Below are 22048 nucleotides of genomic sequence, written 5' to 3' on the forward strand. Positions count from 1 at the left end.
TTTTCCTCTGAATTAAAAAATTGGTAATAATTTTCTACTTGTCAAAATTATATAACTATTATGTTATTTACTGTCTGTTTGGTTTGGTACTGCAAATATTTATGTGCAATTATCTGAAAGAATGCATTACCTTATTAGTCTTACATTTGCAACAAAAGGAAATACTGTTTGAAAAAGGCACCAGATGGACACACACAAGCTCATTACTTAATGGAAAGACTGTAGCAAATGAAGATGTTCCCACAATGTGCGAGCAATGAACACATAAGGAGAGAAAAGACAATCCATGGTTGGCACTGCATATTTATGCAAAACATGGTGAAACATTGTTTAGCTAATATTCACAACAAAGTTATGTTTTGTGACTGAATAGAAATTTGCTACAAATGTAAAAACTTCTATGCAAATATGTGGAGAAAGGAGACGCATTGTAGCAAATTTTATATGAAAACAGTAATGGTTTCTGTGTGTGAATGTGTGTACTTTTGTTAGAAAAAGTGTTAGTGCTCAAAAGCTAGTGTGCATCGATCCACTGTAGCAGATAGTTGCCTTTCCTTATTTTCTTATATGAGAATACACCAATTTCAAAGTGATGATACAAAATAATAAGATATAATTATTTATTATAAAATACAGCTTTTTGGAGATACAGATTTTTGGTCTATGTGTTTTAAAACTTTTGCAACACTCTCATAATCTTTCTCAATAATATAAATGCATAAAACAGTATATACAAACTACTTGGAGATTCATAAGTATTTATTTATAGTTCATTAAACACTAATAGGAACATGGAATATTTGATTTTTCAGTACAATATTTGAATTCAGTACAATACTGTTGTTCAATGTTGTCATTCTTCAGACACTATTGAAATTAAGGCACTTAATTATCATTTTATCACAATAATATAGCACAAGGCACAGCATGCATAGTTGACTATTGTGCGTATAAAGTTTCGTACTCCTAACTTACTCACTATTTGAAGTACAGAAGCTTATAATAAGAAACCATGAGCTGTTGGTAATTGTAATACCACATCTGTTGTCAAGAGGGTATTGCTGCATAACTTCAAGAAATTAACAAAATTATCTTACAGCTTGATGATTAAAATCTGGGTGCTGCTAATGAAATGACTTTCACAATGTTACCAGTTTTTAATCTTTTCCTATGGTTACATAAAATATGAAGTAGGACATAACATTGAGCACAATGAATTAAAGTACTGAAACATCCTCACAAACATTTTCAGCACTATAAACATGTCTGCCTTCACTTTCTAGTCTATTTCACTGGATAAGCAGAAGTTACATTCAAGTCAACCAAATCAATATCTTCCTAGAGTTCTACCAATTTCAGTGTGGTGCATATACACACCAAACCACTATTCTTAAATATATTGGAGTGAATGATTCACCCCTTCACTTTTCTTTTCATTATTTGTGGAAAGCCTGTCACAGCATTCCATATGAGTAGTAGACAGTATTCACAGCTTCATAATGTTAAACAATGTTAAAATGTCTTGTGTAGCATACACATATATTTTAGAGTGATGTAAACAACATACTTGAGTATCTACTCATAGAAACCAAACTTTAACGCAGGTAAAAAAATTTTGTACACAAATATGGTTATTTTTCAGTGTATTGATTATAAAATGTGATGCTCTACATGAAATAAGAAAATAAAATTACATGATGTTATTGAAATGTCAATTACAAACACTGTATTGTAAAATGTTCATATTTAGATTTAAACTGAAATATATGTCATTAACATTATTATTAAAATTACCTATATATTCATTCTAGAAAACAAGTGTTTCTCTTGTCCTGTTCATACCACCTGGTGAATTTGTTTTGTAATAAAAAGGAACCAGGGTGATATTAAAATCAGAGTAAGTAATATATTAATAAATATTTATAATGTGCTTTACTTCATGTCATTTGAAATATAATTTCCTTAAAATGCAAATGTTCTAAAAGAAAATCCAGGTTGGAATATAACAATATTATGAAAAGGATAGTTGCTACTCACCATATAGCACAGATGCTGAGTCGCAGATAAACACAACAAAAAGACTGTCAGAAAATGAGCTTTTGGCCAGCAAGGCCTTCATCGGAAACAGAATGTACAAAAACATATTCTTGAAACTCCAACACACACATACACATGGCCACAGTCTCTGCCTGCTGTGGCCTCAGCAGCCAGAGACTGCAGTCATGTGCGTGTGAGTTGCATTTGTGTGAATGCGGGTATGTATGTTCCATCTCCGAAGTCTTTTTCTTGTGCCTATCTGTGACTCAGCATTTCCATTACATGATGAGTAGCAGCTATCCTTTTCATAATTTTGTTCTAATATGAAACATTTCTTGAGAGAAGAGATCTCTGCTCATTTTAAAAATGAAGTGTTAAGACACAGAGAAACACATGCAAGTATAGTGGACTCATTGTTAAGTTATAAACATATGGTAGGATATCTTGCTTTGAACAAGAATGGTTGTACTTTTTTTATGTGCATACTGATGAATTAAAACTTTCATCTTCAAGGTACTGGTCTGCATGCACATAGATAATGTTAAATTTCTTTTACTGTTTAAAGTAAACAAAAGCTCTAGTGTTTGGTGTTAGCAGAATTGAAAATCAAGTATGAGAGCACAGGTTATCCTGCAGACCCAATTACGAATACTGTAGACAAGAAATTACATATCTAGCACAAATGTCACTATGTTATGTGAGAGATGACTAATTATTCTCTAGGTAAATGACTTCCTGTGTCACGTTAAATAAAGAATAAATAATTTATAAAATAATATGGGTCAGTAATGGTAATATCTTATCCTGGCAACAGGAAGTCTGTGACATGCACAATAATTGATCACAAAATTCTTATAGAACGTTATGTCTTCTAAAACCTTTTCTCCATATAGTGTCTTTCAGATATGCTACCTCAGGCCCATTAAGAAGACTCTGAATAATGTCTTTGAATCCCAGCTGACTGGCAATTCGATATCTGACTTCAACACTAGGAGCATGTAAAATGAATTTTTTCATTTCTTGTGCCATGTCCTGTGTCACATTTGGCTCCATCTGGAATCTGAAACCAGAAAAAAAGAATATCTAGGAAAACCAAATATTCCATGGAACTAAAAAAAAATCACACAATAACTTTTCATGAAATTCCAGAACAATAACACAAGTAACAATACATCAAATTTATACAAGCCTGCAGAAAGTCCCAGAAGAAGTCAATCTGATACTGCACAAGAGATATGTATTTCTGCTGTTAAATTACAGTCAATGGAAACAATAAAATGACGTACTGCTTTGTTGTTTATCGTCCACTTAACTTGTTCTTAAGGCTGCCTTTTGGCCTAAGTCTTAACCATACTAAGTAATTGCACAGCTAACCCTTTTAATACTCAGTCTTTTTTCTTCCTTTTATTATATAAAGGAATCTGTCATTGATATTGCCTCATTTTACCTACATAAGTCAGTTTTTTCTTTAGCTCTCAAATAATTTCTATTTTCCCATTGAAAGAACCCATCTTTTGAAAGAAGATGTTTGTATGAGATCTAGTTTCATGCTACACATACAAACAATTAGAGGATGGAAAATGATATTAATGATGAGGGTTCTGAAATAATAACATTTATGCAAAGGGGGAAAAAGAGATGATATCAAAACAGACATTGTGTTTACTTTACAATTCTCAGCAGTGACCTAATAGCTATTACATCTGACTGATCATTTAGTCACTGTATTCATTCAACATCAAACATTTGCTGCTATGGCTATAATAAGATTCAATTAAACTACAACATGCATTTTAGCAAGGGAGTTATCCACTGAAAGGAAGACCATTTTTATGCATATGGAAATCTAAAAAAATCAGATACGTTCAGGAGCTTCGTAAGTTGATCGATCTCAGGATGTCAAGCATTGTTAAATATTGGAGCAGAGCTTTAACCTAGATTCTGGAGGATGCCAGATATCAACCCAAATGCTTCAGCTTGCTTATCACATAGATAAGTCAAAATACATAAAGATTTTCTTGGTCTTCCACATATGTAAATCATGTCACTCTCCAGAAGGCAGTTAAATAGTTAATTTTCAAGTGATTGCTCTGATTAATTGTGTTTACAGGCAAAAAAGGTTAGAATTCTTCACAATATTAGTTCGGAATGAGAGTACCAATTTCCCAGTATGAAATAGTATACTGTTTAGCATAAAAAGAAGACAGCTACAATAATTTTTGGGTCATTGCCTTGATGTTGGTCACTGATCTCTAGCCAGCCTATTCACAATTCTACAGTTGACAAACAAGACCAGAAGTCTTTCTCTCTCTCTCTCTCTCTCTCTCTCTCTCTCTCTCTCTCTCTCTCTCTCTCACACACACACACACACACACACATACACATACACATACACACACACCAAAAGAATAAGCATTTTACTCTAACCTCAAAAAAGAAAAGAAGATTTGTCTGAAAGCTAGTGAAGTTGTCACTCTTGTCTGTGTGCCTGTCAATGACTCAATGCATCTAATATTTGGTGTGTTGTTTCATTTACTTCTAAATTATTTGCATTTTGTTACAACTTTCTGCTGACCGGTCTTGTGTTTCATCAACTGTTAAATCAAAGTAAAATTACGTTTTACAAATAAATTACATATATACATGATGCTGGGAGTTGAGAAACCTCTTATTAGAGTACCCAATGAGGGCAGAATGTTTGTTATTAATGAAGCATGTTACTATGTAAAGTGTACTTTCACAAAACTGCTCAAAGGAGATTGGAAGTTTTGTGCTATAAAAGAATGTAAATGGTTTAATTGAGTCACAGTCTAGTGTTACTGAAATGATTTCAATTTATTGTAACCAAGAACTGGAAACCAAAGTGTGGTCTGAGGCATTTCATTGTAAAACAGCAGACACAGAAGTCAAAGGAAAGGAAGAGATCCATCTTCCACTGTCTACGCAGCCATAATTATTAAATGATGTGACGCATCTAATCATTCATCTTCACTTAAACCCACGAGAATAATAAGCCAGCCACGGTGGCCAAGCGGTTCTAGGTGCTTCAACCTGGAACCACACTGCTGCTATGGTCGCAGGTTCGAATCCTGCCTAGGGCATGGATGTGTGTGAAGTCCTTAAGTTGGTTAGGGACTGATGATCTCAGATGTTACGTCCCATAGTACTTAGAGCCTTTTTTTTCTTTTTCTCTTTTGAGAATAATAACACTGTAAAAACTGCACTTGACTTGTCAGCCTTAAATTATCTTCTTAGTTGTCTCTGTCCTGCTGATAATATGTGTACTGCCTCCTCTTCTAATTCAACCTATCGTTGCCATTACAAGTATCTGCTTTATCTGCTATTTATTGCTTCTAAAATTTTCCTCTCTAATCTTATGTCACTATTTCAATATTAGGCACTCTTTCATACTGCCTAGGACCCTGGTACATAGACAAACGTTCTCCAATCATCCTCTTTTTTTTTTTTTTGGAGAGGTAAGATATTTATGCTGACAGGTCTAGTGTTTCATCAACTGTTATATCCTGAATCACATAACACGTGATAAATATTGTTGTTGTTGTCTTCAGTTCACAGACTGGTTTGATGCAGCTCTCCATGCTACTCTATCCTGTGCAAGCTTCTTCATCTACCAATACCTACTGCACCCTACATCCTTCTGAACCTGTTTAGTGTATTCATCTCTTGGACTCCCTCTACGATTTTTACCCTCCATGCTGCCCTCCAATACTAAATTGGGGATCCCTTCTTCTAGGTAAGTTGTGCCACATATTTCTTATCTCCCCAATTCTATTCAATACCTCCTCATTAGTAATGTGATCTAACGATCTAATCTTCAGCATTCTTTTATAGCACCACATTTCGAAAACTTCTATTCTCTTCTTGTCTAAACTATTTATTGTCCATGTTTCACTTCCATACATGGTTACACTCCATACAAATACGTTCAGAAACGTCTTCCTGACACTTACATCTAAACTCGAGGTTAACAAATTTCTCTTCTTCAGAAACACCTTCCTTGCCATTGTCAGTCTACATTTTATATCCTCTCTACTTTGACCATCATTAGTTATTTTGTTCCCCAAATAGCAAAACTCATTTCCTAATCTAATTCCCTTAGCATCAACCGATTTAATTCGACTACATTTCATTATCCTTGTTTTGCTTTTGTTGATGTACATCTTATATCCTCCTTTCACGACACTGTCTATTCCCCTTAGCTGCTCTTCCAGGTCCTTTGCTGTCTCTGACAGAATTACAGTGTCATCAGCGAACCTCAAAGTTTTTATTTCTTCTCCATGGATTTTAATTCCTACTCCAAATTTTTCTTTTGTTTCGTTTAGTGCTTGCTCAACATGCAGATTGCAGAACATTGGGGGTAGGCTACAACCCTGTCTCACTCCCTTCCCAACCGCTGCTTCCCTTTCATGCCCCTCGACTCTTGTAACTGCAATCTGGTTTATGTACAAATTGTAAATAGCCTATCGCTCCCTGTATTTTACCCCTGCCACCTTCAAGATTTGAAAGAGAGTATTCCATTCAACATTGACAAAAGCTTTCTCTAAGTCTACAAATGCTAGAAACGTAGGTTTGCCTTTCCTTAATCTATTTTCTAAGATAAGTTGTAGGGTGAGTATTCCCTCACGTGTTCCAACATTTCTATGGAATCCAAACTGATCTTCCCCAAGGTTGGCTTCTACCTTTGCAGCCATGGCTTATTAAACTGATAGTTTGGTAATTTTCACATCTGTCAACACCTTCTTTCTTTGGGATTGGAATTATTATATTCTCCTTGAAGTCTGAGGGTATTTCACCTGTCTCATACATCTTGCTCACTAGATGATATGAGTTTTGTCAGGGCTGGCTCCACCAAGGCTATGTTGTCTATTACTGAGGCCTAGTTTCAACTTAGGTCTTTCAGTGTTCTGTCAGACTCTTCACGCAGTATCATATCTTCCATTTCATCTTCATCTACATTCTCTTCCATTTCCATAATATTATCCTCAAGAACATCGCCCTGATATAGACCCTCTCTATACTCCTTCCACTGTTCTGCTTTCCCTTCTTTGTTTACAACTGGGTTTCCATCTTAGCTCTTGACAGTCATGCAAATGGTTCTCTTTCCTCCAAAGCTCTCTTTAATTTTCCTGTAGGCAGTATCTATCTAACCCCTAGTGATATATGCCTCTACATCCTTACATTTGTCCTCTAGCCATCCCTGCTTAGCCATTTTGCATTTCCTGTCGATCTCATTTTTGACATGTTTACATTCCTTTTTTCCTGCTTCATTTACTGCATTTTTATATATTCTCCTTTCATCAATTAAAGTTAGTATCTCTTCTGTTACCCAAGGATTTCTATTAGCCCTCCTCTTTGTACCTACTTGATCCTCTGCTGCCTTCACTATTCCATCTCTCAAAGCTAACCATTCTTCTTCTATTGTATTTCTTTCTCCCCAATTCTCTCCCTGAAACTCTCTACAACTTCTGGTTCTGTCAGTTTATGTAGGTCCCACCTTTTTTGCAATTTCTTCAGTTTTACTCTACATTTCATAACCAATAGATTGTGGTCAGAGTCCACATCTGCACCTGGAAATGTCTTACAATTTAAAGCCTGGTTCCGAAATTTCTGTCTTACCATTATATAATCTATCTGAAACCTTTCAGTATCTCCGGGCTTCTTCCATGTATACAACCTTCTTTCATGATTCTTGAACCATGTGTTAGCAATGATTAAGTTATGCTCTGTGCAAAATTCTACCAGGCGGCTTCCTCTTTCATCTCTTACCCCCATCCATATTCACCTACTACGTTTCCTTCTCTTCCTTTTCCTACTGTTGAATTCCAGTCACCCATGACTATTAAATTTTCATCTCCCTTCACTACCTGAACAATTTCTTTTATCTCATCATACATTTTATCAATTTCTTCATCATTTGCAGAGCTAGTTGGCATATAAACTTGTACTACTGTGGTAGGTGTGGGGTTCGTATCTATCTTGGCCACAATAATGTGTTCACTATGTTGTTTGTAGTAGCTTACACGCATTCCTATTTTTTAAATTCATTATTAAACCTACTCCTGCAATACCCCTATTTGATTTTGTATTTGTAACCCTGTATTCACCTGACCGAAAGTCTTGTTCCTCCTGCCACCAAACTTCACTAATTCCCGCTACATCTAACTTTAGCCTATCCATTTCCTTTTTTTAAATTTTCTAACCTACCTGCCCGTTTAAGGGATCTGACATTCCACGCTCCGACCCGAAGAATGCCAGTTTTCTTTCTCCTAATAACAACGTCGTTCTGAGTAGTCCCCACCCGGAGATCTGAATGGGGGACTATTTTGCCTCCAGAATATTTTACCCAAGAGGATGCCATTATCATTTAACCGTACAGTAAAGCTGCATGCCCTCGGTAAAAATTATGGCTGTAGTTTCCCCTTGCTTTCAGCCGTTCTCAGTAACATCACAGCAAGACCGTTTTGGTTAGAGTTACAAGGCCAGATCAGCCAATCATCCAGACTGTTGGCCCTGCAACTACTGAAAAGGCTGCTGCCCCTCTTTGGGAGCCACATGTTTGTCTGGTCTGTCACAGATCCTCGTCCCTTGTGGTTGCACCTACGGTACGGCCATCTGTATCGCTGAGGCATGCCAGCCTCCCAACCAATAGCAAGGCCCATGGTTCATGGGGGTGAGGGGTGATGGTCACGTGATAAATATTAGGTTAACCTAATAAGCTAAGTCCTTGCAATTTTAGCATATGGATTTAGTTTTGAATGATACACTCTCGCCTTCAGTTTTGGAAAAATTTAATATGGTGCAGTAAATGCAGCACAGAAGATGAGTACATACAAGTTGAAGCTGGTATGATATGAATGAAATTTTAACATAGTAGCGAGTAGTTGGTTAAATCAGACCAATCAGCAACTCAAACATCTCAATTTACAATGAGATTATTTCAGAACTTTAAGAACAATGTACACTGATCAGCCAGAACATTATAACCACCTACTTAAGAGCTGGTATGTCCACCTTTGGCATGGATAACAGTGGCGACATGTCAGGGCATGGATGGAATGAGGCCTTGATAGATCGCTGCAGGGAGCTGGCACCACATCTGCACACACATCACCTAATTCCTGTAAATTCTGGGGAAGGGGACAATGAGCTCTGACACCACATTTAATCACATCCCAGATGTATTCAATTCGGTTCAGGTCTGGTGACCACTCCACCACACTCCTGGTCTTTGAATGGTGCATCATCTTGTTAAAAAATGCCACTGCCATTGGGAAACATGATTGTCTGTAAGATGTAAGTGGTCTGCAATCAGTGTGCGATACTCCCTGACCATCATTGTGCCTTGCACAAGCTCCACTGGACCCATGGATGCCCACACAAATATTCCCCAGAGCATAATGGAGCTACTGCCAGCTTGTTCTGCAGTACAGATGTCAAGACTTGTTCCCCTGGAAGTCACTGGATTCATGCCCTCCCACCAGCATGATGAAGAGGGTATCAGGATCCATCAGACCATGTAAGGCTCTGCCAGTGCGCCAACATTCAGTGTCAATGGTGATGTGCCAATTTCATTCGTAGCTGCCGATGTCATGGTGCTAACATTGGCACATGCATGGGTCATCAGCTGTGGAGGCCCATCGTTAGGAGTGTTTGGTGCACAGTGTGTTAAGACCCACTTGTACTCTACCCAGCTTTAAAGACTGATGTTAGTACCACCGCTGTTCACTGCCTGTCCTGTTTCCCAGCCTACATCATCTGCATCTGTAATGAGGAGCCGTCACCCACCCCACAACGTCTGGACATGGTTTGATATTGGTTTCACCACATGTTGAAGAAACTACAGCACTCCTCAACCACCTGAAAAGTCATGCAGTTTCAGAAATGCTCATGTCAAGCCTCTGGGCCATCACAATCTGTCTTCAGTCAAACTCAGGTGGATCACGCACCTTCCCCATTCTACACATTGACAGCATGCCCATTGGTACTACATGCACTGTGCATGTATTTGACTAGCATTCATTCCTCGTCAGGTGATACTGCTATCGCCTAGACAGGTTTATATTGAAAGTTGGTCAGTGGTCGGAACGTTCTGACTGATCGGTGTATATCTTTCTAGTACAAACTTGTTTCTGGGCAAATACACCAGTCTCCATAAATGACTCTCAAGAGCTTATTGATGCATATGCTCCAAGTATTCATTTTTAAAAACAAATCAGTAAAACTCAATTTAATTTCATTAGAACTATTCACAAAATACGAAAACAGCTAGTAGGTAATGCATATGATGGATGAAATAGTCCTGTCACTGGAATGCAGCTCAGGAGTTGTAACTTTTTACGATCCCCACCCACTCCCCAGAAACAATATTAACTTTATGCTTGTTTTCAGTAAAGCTGCTTCACATACATATAATATTATCATTTAAATCTGGTGCAGACAGTATATTGTGGCAGTCAGCTGCCACTGTCAACAAATGGGAACTGAGACTGCCTGAAGGGAGAGGAGCAGTGCAGGGGAATAAGCCCCAGCTCTCTCTGGAAAGACTGCTATCCTATGTTTGCGTTCTGTGCTTCCATGAAAGCAGAACTGACATAACAGTCATCAGGATAGATGATTCCTGTTGATGTGGTGAGAGTTGCATTCAATGTGACAGAATTTACCTCTTCACAATAAGAAAAAAAAATTCCACAACGCAAAGCAAATTGGTGTACACAAAGCATTTGATAGTGTACTGCGCAATTGTCTGCTATGGTTGGCCTGACCTCTACCAGTATCTTACACAAAACCTATTTAAAAACACTCCCCACTTAAAACTGCCATGCTATAGTGTAGCATAACAACTGTTTTTGTTTATCAACCGAGTCCTATAACAGTTTTCAAATAATATTGTTGTGATAAATGAAAAGCATGAGTTTGCTTTTGTTCTACAATATTGTAGAACAAAATCAAACTAGTGCTTTACATTTATTATAATGTTGTTCTACCAAGAACCGACAGAAGATTCTGTTAACATAATATTGTTGTGATACAGCGGAAGCAGCATCAGTTGCAGAAGTTGACATCTTGGCAGAATCTGTATTTGTATGACTATATGGAAGCTATTACTGTGATTTTAGAAACATCACGTAACACTGTATGCTATTGAGTTTTCGACATTGTGCTTCTTTTTCAATGTCATTATATTAAACAATAACGCTCGCTGTTAACACAAACTGCTAGTATTACTTGTATTTTTGCTACAATTTTGAAACATAGCATCCTTTTACACATGCAGTCTCTGTATTCATGATGTTTGTACTAGAAAATTGTGCTATGAAATGGACTCTCAGTGAAACTGGTCCCTTGTTAAAGAATACTTTTAGCACCAACATACACAGTTATGTGAAGTCATTTCTCAACATTGTGGAGAACAACAAACAGAAAATACATTCATGATTTGAATAACGAAAACTGTATCATTTACTTTTTTTATGCTTAGTATGATGTGTTTCAAGAATTTATTCCCGTTTTCAATTGCTTTTGTGTATTTGGTTACATGGATATGTTTGATGATATATGCACTGTAATTTTCTGCCTTCCTTGCATCTTTTTGAAGTTAGACTCCAATCAGAAAATCAGACAAAACGAATCTTTGAGAGTTTTCAAATGTCAATGATGTTAGAAATTCATGTAAACAAGTGCACAAATGCACTAGGAAATGAGCATAAATTCTGGAAAAGCATTGTGCTAAGCTTTCATTATTTAAATAATGAATGACACAGTTAAAAGCTTTCCTGAATAATCAAATATGATGAATGAAATTAAGAAAATATATTACTCTGATGTTTCTTAAACTAGCACACACAATACAGTTACCTATGTTGTCTTGATAACATTTAAAGCAACACATGACTAGTGGAACATAAAGCGACCATACACTCTTACTGAAAAAGCTCCAAGAAAATTATTTTGTTTCTCACCGTCTAGCTATATCCTCTACATGAGCAGTTGTGAGTGTCATGCTGTGGGTAAATTCTGAGAAATATGTTGCCTCTCTGTTGACAATGCAATGCTGGTACAGCACTGCTCCCCAGTCAGTTGGATGGCTGTAAGCTCGGGCTAAAATGCAAGCTTGTGGGAAGCTGTAATACAGAATGAAGAGTTTACCACTATAAAAGTTATCATAGTATGGTGAAACAATCAGAAGATAGCCAGCAATGAAAATATTACCTCAATTTGTTAACTATCACATCAGAAACTTCCGCTGCAGTCAAGTTAATCAATAAATTCACCAACTGGCCTGCAGGCACAGAATTCAGTAAAGATATTTGGAGAGCAACTAGCTCTGCTTTATGAGCTATTGCCATAGCTTTTATGAGTTTGTTAGCCTGTCATATAAAGAATAAATCAAAATTACATTTTGATTAAACATATATACATATATCTTTGATTATATAGACATCATTGCTACATATATCAATGTAACTATTTAAAAAATGTCATCAGTAGTGGAATAAAATGAGACTACTTCCATCAAACAATATTATTCACTGAGATGCATCTGGCAAAAGTATGCAATTAAGCCCAGATTTAGCCTGGCACTGCAAATTAATTAATGTCATAATATAAATTCCTGGTAAAAAAAATACAGTTTCAAGGAATGATTCGTATGACTGACATCCCTCTCAAAATGATGCCTCTCTTGAGCAACTGATAAGCTAGCAAAATGAGGCAGAACTTCTGTTTTCACAGAATTCTAAGTGAAAATATATAACAAAATGTATGAAAATTGTTGCTAATCTAGTACAGAATTTTAGTTTTTAGTTTATCATTGTTCAAATTTTTCTGTGTGTCATGTTCACAAACAAACAACAGAATGTCTTGCATCAGCAGTCCTTTTGGCAATATGCTGTCCATTTTTGTCTCAGCATACCCTATGAAATGTGGTTTCTGTCACATTATGAAGGCCCAAGCAACAGCAGACAGCACCTCGCATAATGCTACTGATGTAAACTACTATGCAATCCAATTATGAACATTCCAATAAAAGAATAATTGTACCCCACAATGACAACCAGGAGATTTTTCACTGCCAAGAACCTTTGCTTCGTTCTCTGTCCAAACAAAGTCTGAGTGACTCTTATGGAGGCCTCGCTGCGATGGAGCACTTCCTTTCAAGCCGATCTCCCGCTACCCTACCTAAAACCTATTTCCTCATTACCTTAGCCAGCTTCATGCTGCCCCACAACTTCTTCACTTTTGAAGGCCAGACATACCAACAATTAAAGGGAACAGCCATGGGTACCAGGACGGCCCCCTCGTATGCCAACCTATTCATGGGTTGCTTAGAGGAAGCCTTCTTGGTTACCCAGGTCTGCCAACCCAAAGTTTGGTACAGATTTATTGATGACATCTTCATGATCTGGACTCACAGTGAAGAACTACTCCAGAATTTCCTCTCCAACCTCAAATCCTTTGGTTCCATCAGATTCACCTGGTCCTACTCCAAATCCCATGCCACTTTCCTTGACGTTGACCTCCATCTGTCCAATGGCCAGCTTGACACGTCTGTCCACATCAAACCCACCAACGAGCAACAGTACCTCCATTATGACAGCTGCCACCCATTCCACATCAAATGGTCCCTTCCCTACAGCCTAGGTCTTTGTGGCAAACAACTCTGCTCTAGTCCGGAATCCCTGAACCATTGCACCAACCACCTGAAAACAGCTTTCGCATCCCGCAACTACCCTCCCAACCTGGTACAGAAGCAAATAACCAGAGCCACTTCCTCATCCCCTCAAACCCAGAACCTCCCACAAAAGAACCACAGAAGTGCCCCACTTGTGACAGGATACTTCCCGGGACTGGATCAGACTCTGAATGTGGCTCTCCAGCAGGGATACGACTTCCTAAAATCCTGCCCTGAAATGAGATCCATCGTTCATGAAATCCTCGCCACTCCACCAAGAGTGTCTTTCTGCCGTCCACCTAACCTTTGTAACCTCTTGGTTCATCCCTATGAAATCACCAAACCACCTTCCCTACCCTCTGGCTCCTACCCTTGAAACTGCCCCCGGTGTAAAACCTGTACCATGCACCCTCCCACCACCACCTACTCCAGTCCTGTAACCTGGAAGGTGTACACAATCAAAGGCAGAGCCAGGTGTGAAAGCACCCATGTGATTTACCAATTGACCTGCCTACACTGTGAAGCTTTCTATGTGGGAATGACAAACAACAAACTGTCCATTCGCATGAATGGACACAAGCAGACAGTGTTTGCTGGTAATGAGGATCACCCTGTGGCTAAATATACCTTGGTGCACGGCCAGCACATCTTGGCACAGTGTTACACCATCCGGGTTATCTGGATACTTCCCATTAACATCAACCTGTCAGAACTCCGGAGATGCGAGTGTATACCTGTCCTTTTTTTTCCCCCTAAGATAAGTCTTTCCGCTCCCGGGATTGGAATGACTCCTTACCCTCTCCCTTAAAACCCACATCCTTTCGTCTTTACCTCTCCTTCCCTCTTTCCTGAAGAAGCAACCGCTGATTACGAAAGCTTGAATTTTGTGTGTATGTTTGTGTTTGTTTGTGTGTCTATCGACCTGCCAGCACTTTTGTTTGGTAAGTCACATCATCTTTGTTTTACAAAGATATATTTCTCTAAGTTCACTACTGACTGAGGAAGTGGGTATGTCTCTTTGCGTATTTTTATTTATTATTTGGGGATATAGAATTTAAATGATCAAGCTTGTGCACACTGTTAAAAATACACGTAATTATGTTTCCTTAATGGGAGGAGTATCAGGGGAGTAGATACTTAAGACATCATTATGCAGCTGACTGGTAACAACCATAGTTAAAAATTAAAGCAAAAGAGCTAGAGGCTACTGTTATTTAAAGACAGAGGCAGGTACAGGAATGTTTAAGTATAGAGATGAAGGGATATACATAGGTTAATTATAAATAAGGAGGAAACGTGGTTGGTGAAACATAGTCTTACAGGGTTGGCAGTTTCAGTTATTATGTATTAGGAATATTGTAGAATGGAAGGGTCTTACCTCAAAAGAGAGATAAGAGAGGTACCTACATATAGATATATTTAAGGAGATGTAACCTGACCCAAGAGGCAGGCTCTCCATTATTAAATGAGATGCTATCAGGACCCAGAAGGGCAGGGCTCTCGATTTGTTAGGGATATAATGCCATGTGTAGAACAGTTATCCATCACCATGAATATATTAATAGATGAATTGCATTAACTGACAGTAAAATTGGCCTCCATATTAGCTGTGAAAGATGGTTGACAGTAATAATGATGATATAATATATTTCGTTAACAGAAATATTTTTAACACCTGTACCTATTCCTCAATAACTACAGCAATTAATACAAAGCAACCTTTGTATAGAACAATTAAGCTATGAAAACCAATAGTAAAATTAGTAAAACTAATAATGAGTACAATGTATTGTTATTAGTCGACTGGTTACTAAAGTGTGTGTACTAGTAATAGGTGTATGAAAAAGGCTGAACAAACTAGGAACAAAGAAGAATGTAAAGTATAACCTCTGGTACCACCATTTAAGGTTGAAATAATTATGACAATACTTTCATATTCAGAAGTAGCGCAAAGTTGACATATGTGTGTAATCGTTATGATGAGAAAAGGGGTGTAAGGAAAAGTAAACAGTGTGATTAGTAATTACGGACTCTAGTTAATGAAGCTATAATGACTTAGAATTTGGGACAATAATATGATAGACATTGTGCTATAAGAATGATTAATGAATAAATAGACTTTATGTATTAAGTAGGTATGGTGAAGGTAAGAAATGCTACATGGGAAATAATACAAGGACATGCAGCAAGTAATCGAGATAGTCTATGGGAGGCAGAATTTAAGTTTATATAATTCTTATAATTTTGTATATAGTTAATGTCAAAGGATTTGTGTAGGCCGGGGCTACAGGAGGGATGTGTGGTGTAACAGACGACAAGTGGTCTGTTGCATGCGTCATCTATCGCCTCTGGGGTAGCACAAATTCTAATTAAATGATAAAATTGAGTTGCGGGTTAGGATTTGTTAGTTGTGTGCATAAATACTGCGGAAGTATTTGGTTTTTATATGTGCAGATAATTCAAACACCGAACCACCAGCGGCCAGCAACGTTCGTTGATGCGGAAAGTAGTGGGCCGGCATGGAGTAAACACAGTGAGGCTGATGACGTCACTCCATGGAGGTCCATAGTCGCGGCGGTGGGGTACTCTGAGGCGGTTGTTGGACTTCTGAGGAAAAAAAAAAATCTAAGAATGTATAATGAGGAACTTTGTGTATAACAGAGAAAGTAGGAAGAAGCAATTTAATAACCGGTAATGCAGTAGGCCGACTGTACATAGGTATCAGAAATAAATCGCTGTAACTAGTGTAAAAAAGGTGTGCTGAATGAAAGTTGTTATGAGAAGCAGTCAGCCAGCATCAGTTACTGGTGAATGATCGCCATAGGTGACATTTTCTTCATCAGCTACGCCATCCCCTCTTTCACTCGACGAATTTAGACAACATTAAGACAGAGCCGAACTATGTAAATAATAAAACTCATCAGTGGTGCAGGGACAGTGCACAAGTGAGGGTGATTGTGTTTTGGTGGAAAGCATCAATGTTACTAAGGGAGGCTTAGCATTGGTCTCACCAGCAGTTGAAGTTAAAAATGTATCGGTGGAGGTAGATGATTTCTGTTTAAAAGAACAGAGCAATGGTAATTTATGTAATGATGTAAAAGCGACTGGTATTGATACTTCAGAGGAAGGAATTTACGTGTTTCTAGTTACAAATGAAGGCGAAACGAAACTTATTGATGAATGTGTGGATCTAAAACGTTTGTCAGAGTGTGAATGTGAGAATGTATGTAAATTAGGATCAGAGGTTAATCTCGATGAAAAGTGTGTAGAAGTGGCAGTGTCTGCTGATTGGTGTCTGATCACAGCGGAATGTAGCAACTCTGGAAGTCCTAAAATTGTACGACAAGGTAGCAGCAATTTGTGTAATGTAGTGGTGGAGGATTAAGTTGTGTACAATTCACGTAAAGTTAATTTGTCGATGGAGGAAAGTAATATTTCTGAGGTGAATTAATGTAGTGAGTTAAATGGTGTATCAGAAGATAAGGTTGCTGAGATGAATATTTATGGTGATGATGGCTTTGGCATCGATGTATTATTTCAGGAAGATAAAATGTTTAACAGTGAATTGATGTGTAATTTTGTTGAAGGTGCAAGAGTCGATATTTTGGAGGAGAAAAACAGTAAAGTTGTGCATGCTATGGGTAGTGAATCGGTGAAATGTGTGGAAGAACTAACAGAAAATTCAGTGAGGGCTGAAGCAAATAGTGTGGGTGGGGATAGTTTGTCTAATGATGTTCGTACAAATTGGGAGACGAAGGAGGAGTGTGATTCTAGTGAGACTTATTGGCGTTGGTATGGTAGAATGTTAACGGTCGTTGCTGCCGCATATGTGGAAACAAGAGAAGTTTAAAATTGCTAAGGGTATGTAGAGAAAGGGCAGAAGTGAAAAGCTGTTCTAATCTGTAATTAGTGGTAGTAAGTTTGGAGGGACAATTTATGTTTGCTTGGGAATTCATTAGTAATTTGTTGGTTTCTTGTGGCACTGTACGTGTGCAAAAGGGGGAAGTTTAGGTACTGACAGTGCGTGGAGGTCAGTGACCTCATAGATTTTAGTAAAATATATATTGATTTATGCTTTATATGAGAGTGTGGCAAAGAATTTAGTGGTCAATTTGAAGAGTATTAAAATTGTAATTGTATGAACATGCAATTTTGGTGTACGGAGGTAGGAAGGATTGATTTAAATCAATTAAATAGAACTTATGGGAATTTGAGCTAACTGTGATTCAGTTGTTTGCCTTGTGACTGATTTTTGTAATAAAACAATTTCATCTCTTCACAGCCTCTCTCATCTGGGAGTAAGGATTACAGTATAACTGGTGAAGAAGACATTTTTTGGGAAATCAATGTGAAAGACTGGGTGGTATTTGTTCAATCAACATATGATGGTCAATACATGGTCTTTGCATGCCACAACAAAACATTCAATGTCAATATCAATGGCTCTTCCATCATAATATCCAATGACAGACTCAAGCCAGCCTTCATTCCAGCTATCACTGAGGTACATCCTACATGTAGTTCTATGAGGACACACCTAATCTTCCGCCACCATCGCCATCACCACCACCACCACCACCACCACCACCACCACCACCACCCAAGTCTTCATGGGAACTTGTTTTGGGCACTGTGTACGTTTCAATCCCAAATGCCGTTGATACTTGGAGGGGACTGGCGTGGACAGTGATGTGAACAGTGAATCATTTGCTATACAGTTTATAGATGCAGTGTAAACCCTTTGATTCTTCATGTTGCTCTGAACTAAAAATGAAGCATTGATATAGATGTGCTTAGCAATCTTACAATTATGATTATTTCACTGTAATTAACCATTATATTATATGCATAAATAAATTGTATTTGCCACAGTTACATTCTGCACTGACATTTAACCCACACTGTTATAATTCTATCAGATATTGGTTTCCAGTCCAGCAGACTACTCTCCACCATTTTGTTTAGCATAATGCCAGCGCCATTCATGTGACCATCATCTTCATTTGGTTTACCTGAATAGAGAAAAGTCATCTCCTCTGGTAGTCTGGTTTCATCATCTCATTCCTATGAACTTCACTCACTTCCATACGGTCTAGCTTATAATTGTTAAACTCTGCTACAGGTTGTTATTGTTTACCACTCTTGTAGGGGATTTGTAAATTCCAAGATCCAATTCTCATTATGCATCTCCATCCTAAAGTTGTCACCCTATTGCCCGTATTGGTTTTCTTCTTGAAGTTTGTCAGTTTCGTTTAACACTTAAGAGTGTCATGCACATAATAGTATGTTGCTGTTAGCGGTGCGAAGAATGCCATACCAATAATATTTGTTTGCTGCATTGTAGCAAGAACTTCCACACTCGAAATATTAAGGGCAGATTTCTTCATTCAGCTCCTAGCCCCTATGTGTAATATTACTGGTCCAGCAGTTCTCAGAAGGCAGACAAATACTTGTAGTACACATTTCTGCCACTTGAACACACCACAAAGCTTTTGGCATTGCAAAACAAGCATATGCAGCAGTCGACTATGAGACACCAATGTGAGGGTTATTCTTATTCGAAGCAATATGTCAAGTGATATCCCACTGACTGATGCTGGGATTTTCCGCATACCTGATGAATTGGAAGATTATCTAAGTGATATTTCTGACAGCAATGACACAGATGAAGATCCAACTTACGCTGAATCTATATTAGGTAAGACAATCGCTGTAATCTTTTAAATTTTTCACTTATATTTCCTGCACAAGTTCTCAGATGAAATCATTTATTGCAATATTTCCTTTTCTTATTTTTTGCACTTATGCTAAATGACACTTACATTCATTCATCATATACATACTATTTCAGAATCAAGCACTGAAAGTGAAAGCACGATGCCAGTTGCTGCTACAGGACCCTCAGAATTGCTGAAGCACTCGCAGATGTCACGTGGCAGCAGTAGAAAACATGCAAGACAGTCATTATCTCTGTATACGAATACATAAACTCTGTTTATTTTTAAATAAATATCCTATAACATGCAAAACCAATTTTTTTCCTACATAAAAACATCTTCTTTAGTTTTGATTGTGCTGATGAAAGGTTACAAAGCAGGCACAATAAGTGACATGTATTCAAAGAGGAAATAATAATCTTTATTCCTGTGTGAGAAAAACATATTTATGATTATTACTGAATCTTCACCAGAAGGAAAAAGTCCCGTAAAAATTTCTGACACTGAGTGAAGGAGACAGAGAAAATGAGATTTGCATAAATGGCTGGCATTCAAAGTGTTAAGGGATGCAGATTGTTAGCCCACAGTCCCCAAGTACATTGGTGAGGATGCCACTTTTTGGTCCAAGGACATGGCATTCTTGTTAGATGGTCAGCAAGGTGTGGGAAAGTCTTTGTCAGGCTCATCTGCTGAGGCCTGTCTCGCTTGAATGGCCCTACTAGTAGCTACACTAGTGCCCGCATAATCCTCAGTTTCAATGAGATGTGCAAATCCTCCCAAACAGCACTGAAAGTGGTAAAAAGAGAGCTTTTAACACCAGAACTATACCGGACAGATACCCTGTGCCACTGTTGTGTGATTACAATTACATGTTGAGTAGTGCCAATATCTTCATTGTACTAGACTGTATTAAAGCATACATGCAGATACTCGAGGTGGCACAGGCTATCCTGAAGACACATAATTACACCTTTTGGACTATTTGAGAGCATGTTTAAGACATTTGGTCTCCAGAATGCCACATAAACATTGCAAAGGTTTCTTGACTCAGTGCTATAAGGTCTGTCTTTTTGCTTCACCCATCCCGATGACATTCTGAATTTTTTGGCCTCATCTGAGCAGCATCGTCAACATTTAGTAGAAACGTTCAAATGGCTGGAATGACATGGCATTGTCCTCAACACAGAAAGATGTATCTTTGGCAAGGAATAAGTGGATCTTGAGACGCAGAATATTATCAGGAGGATCACCACCACTATCTGAGAGGACGGACATTATCTTGCACATTACACGGCCGAGCACCGCCAAGAACTGTGCTGATTCCTGGGCATGTTAAATTTCCACCAATGCCATATGCCACATTTGGCTGAGCTTCAAGAGCGATTAACTGCAGCACATTCTGGCCCAAAGACTACAGGCAACTCACACATAACAAACTGAAAGTATGACCTCAGAATCTGAAGAAACCAAAAAGAGTATCATGCACCCTGAGCCTAATGCATCCTTGGCACTGGTAGTTGATGCTAGTCAGTTGGCAGTTTGTGCAGTGCAACAGCAACATTGCAATGAAGCATTGCAATCACTAGCATTCCTTTCACGCAATCTGTCACCCTCGCAACGAAAATGGAGTACATATGACCAGAAACTTCTAGCCATGTACAAGGCAATTAAAAGCTTCAAGCCTCAGCTGATACCCAAAGATTTTATCGTGTATACTGATCACAAACTGCTGACCTATGCCTTTCATCAGAACAACATGAATTGTGTCCCAAGGTAGCATGACCATCTGATGTTCATCTTACAGTTTAGCACCAATGTTCAACACATTTCTGGTAGTAAGAATGTGGTGCCCAATCATCTCTTGGGTCAGCAGCATCTCCAGCACACTACATTTGCTGAAGCACAACAAACAGACCAGGAACAACAGGAACTAGTAACAGCAGCATCATCACCATTAGAGTTGCAGCTAACTGAGATTCCTGGAACTGACGTTAAACTGTATTACGACATGTCCACCTCAAATCTCATGCTTTCCTACCAGTTGCATTCAGAAGAAACATACATGTGACTTTAGATGAACTGAGTCACCCTGGCATACGCCTGGTGACAAATTGTTATGTATGATCACGGATGCAAAAAGACTGCCATGTACGGATGAGAATTTGCATTAAATGTCGGTACAGCAAGACTCACTGACATATGCACACACCTGTAGGGGACCTTTCAAACACAACCACTTGCTTCACTCATGCCCACATCAATGGTGCTGGGCCATTACCATCATTCAATGGCCAATTTTATCTACTCACGGTGATAGACCATTTAGCCTACTGGCCAGAAGCTGCACCAGCCAACAATATTTCAGCAGAAACTTTACACTCTGCTTTTGAATCACACTGAGAATTATGATTTGGCTTTCCACTGCACAGCATAACAGACCATGGCAACAATTTCAGTGGCATCTATTCACCTAATTTGCTAAATTTTGTGGCACAATCCACCACAAAATGATGAGCTATGACCCAGCCAGCATAGAGATAACTGAGACATAAAACTGTTCACTTAAAGCAGCACTGATGTGCCATGACACTGAGTGGACTAA

At 38.3% G+C, this 22048-nt stretch overlaps 1 protein-coding gene across 1 annotated transcript in view; it reads right to left on the reverse strand.

Annotated features, from left to right (window-relative positions):
- Positions 1-606: 606 nt before the first annotated feature.
- LOC126272342 (spatacsin) overlaps positions 607-22048 on the reverse strand; it is a 324204-nt gene continuing 302762 nt past the window's right edge. Inside the window, exons 33-35 of the mRNA XM_049975137.1 lie at positions 12268-12425; positions 12018-12179; positions 607-3097 (exon numbers count right to left, since the gene is read on the reverse strand). Coding sequence (XP_049831094.1) covers positions 2890-3097; positions 12018-12179; positions 12268-12425 — 528 coding nt within the window. The 3' untranslated portion in view covers positions 607-2889. The remainder of the gene's footprint in view (positions 3098-12017; positions 12180-12267; positions 12426-22048) is intronic.

Source organism: Schistocerca gregaria, chromosome 5, assembly GCF_023897955.1.
Source record: "Schistocerca gregaria isolate iqSchGreg1 chromosome 5, iqSchGreg1.2, whole genome shotgun sequence".
NCBI lineage: Eukaryota > Metazoa > Arthropoda > Insecta > Orthoptera > Acrididae > Schistocerca > Schistocerca gregaria.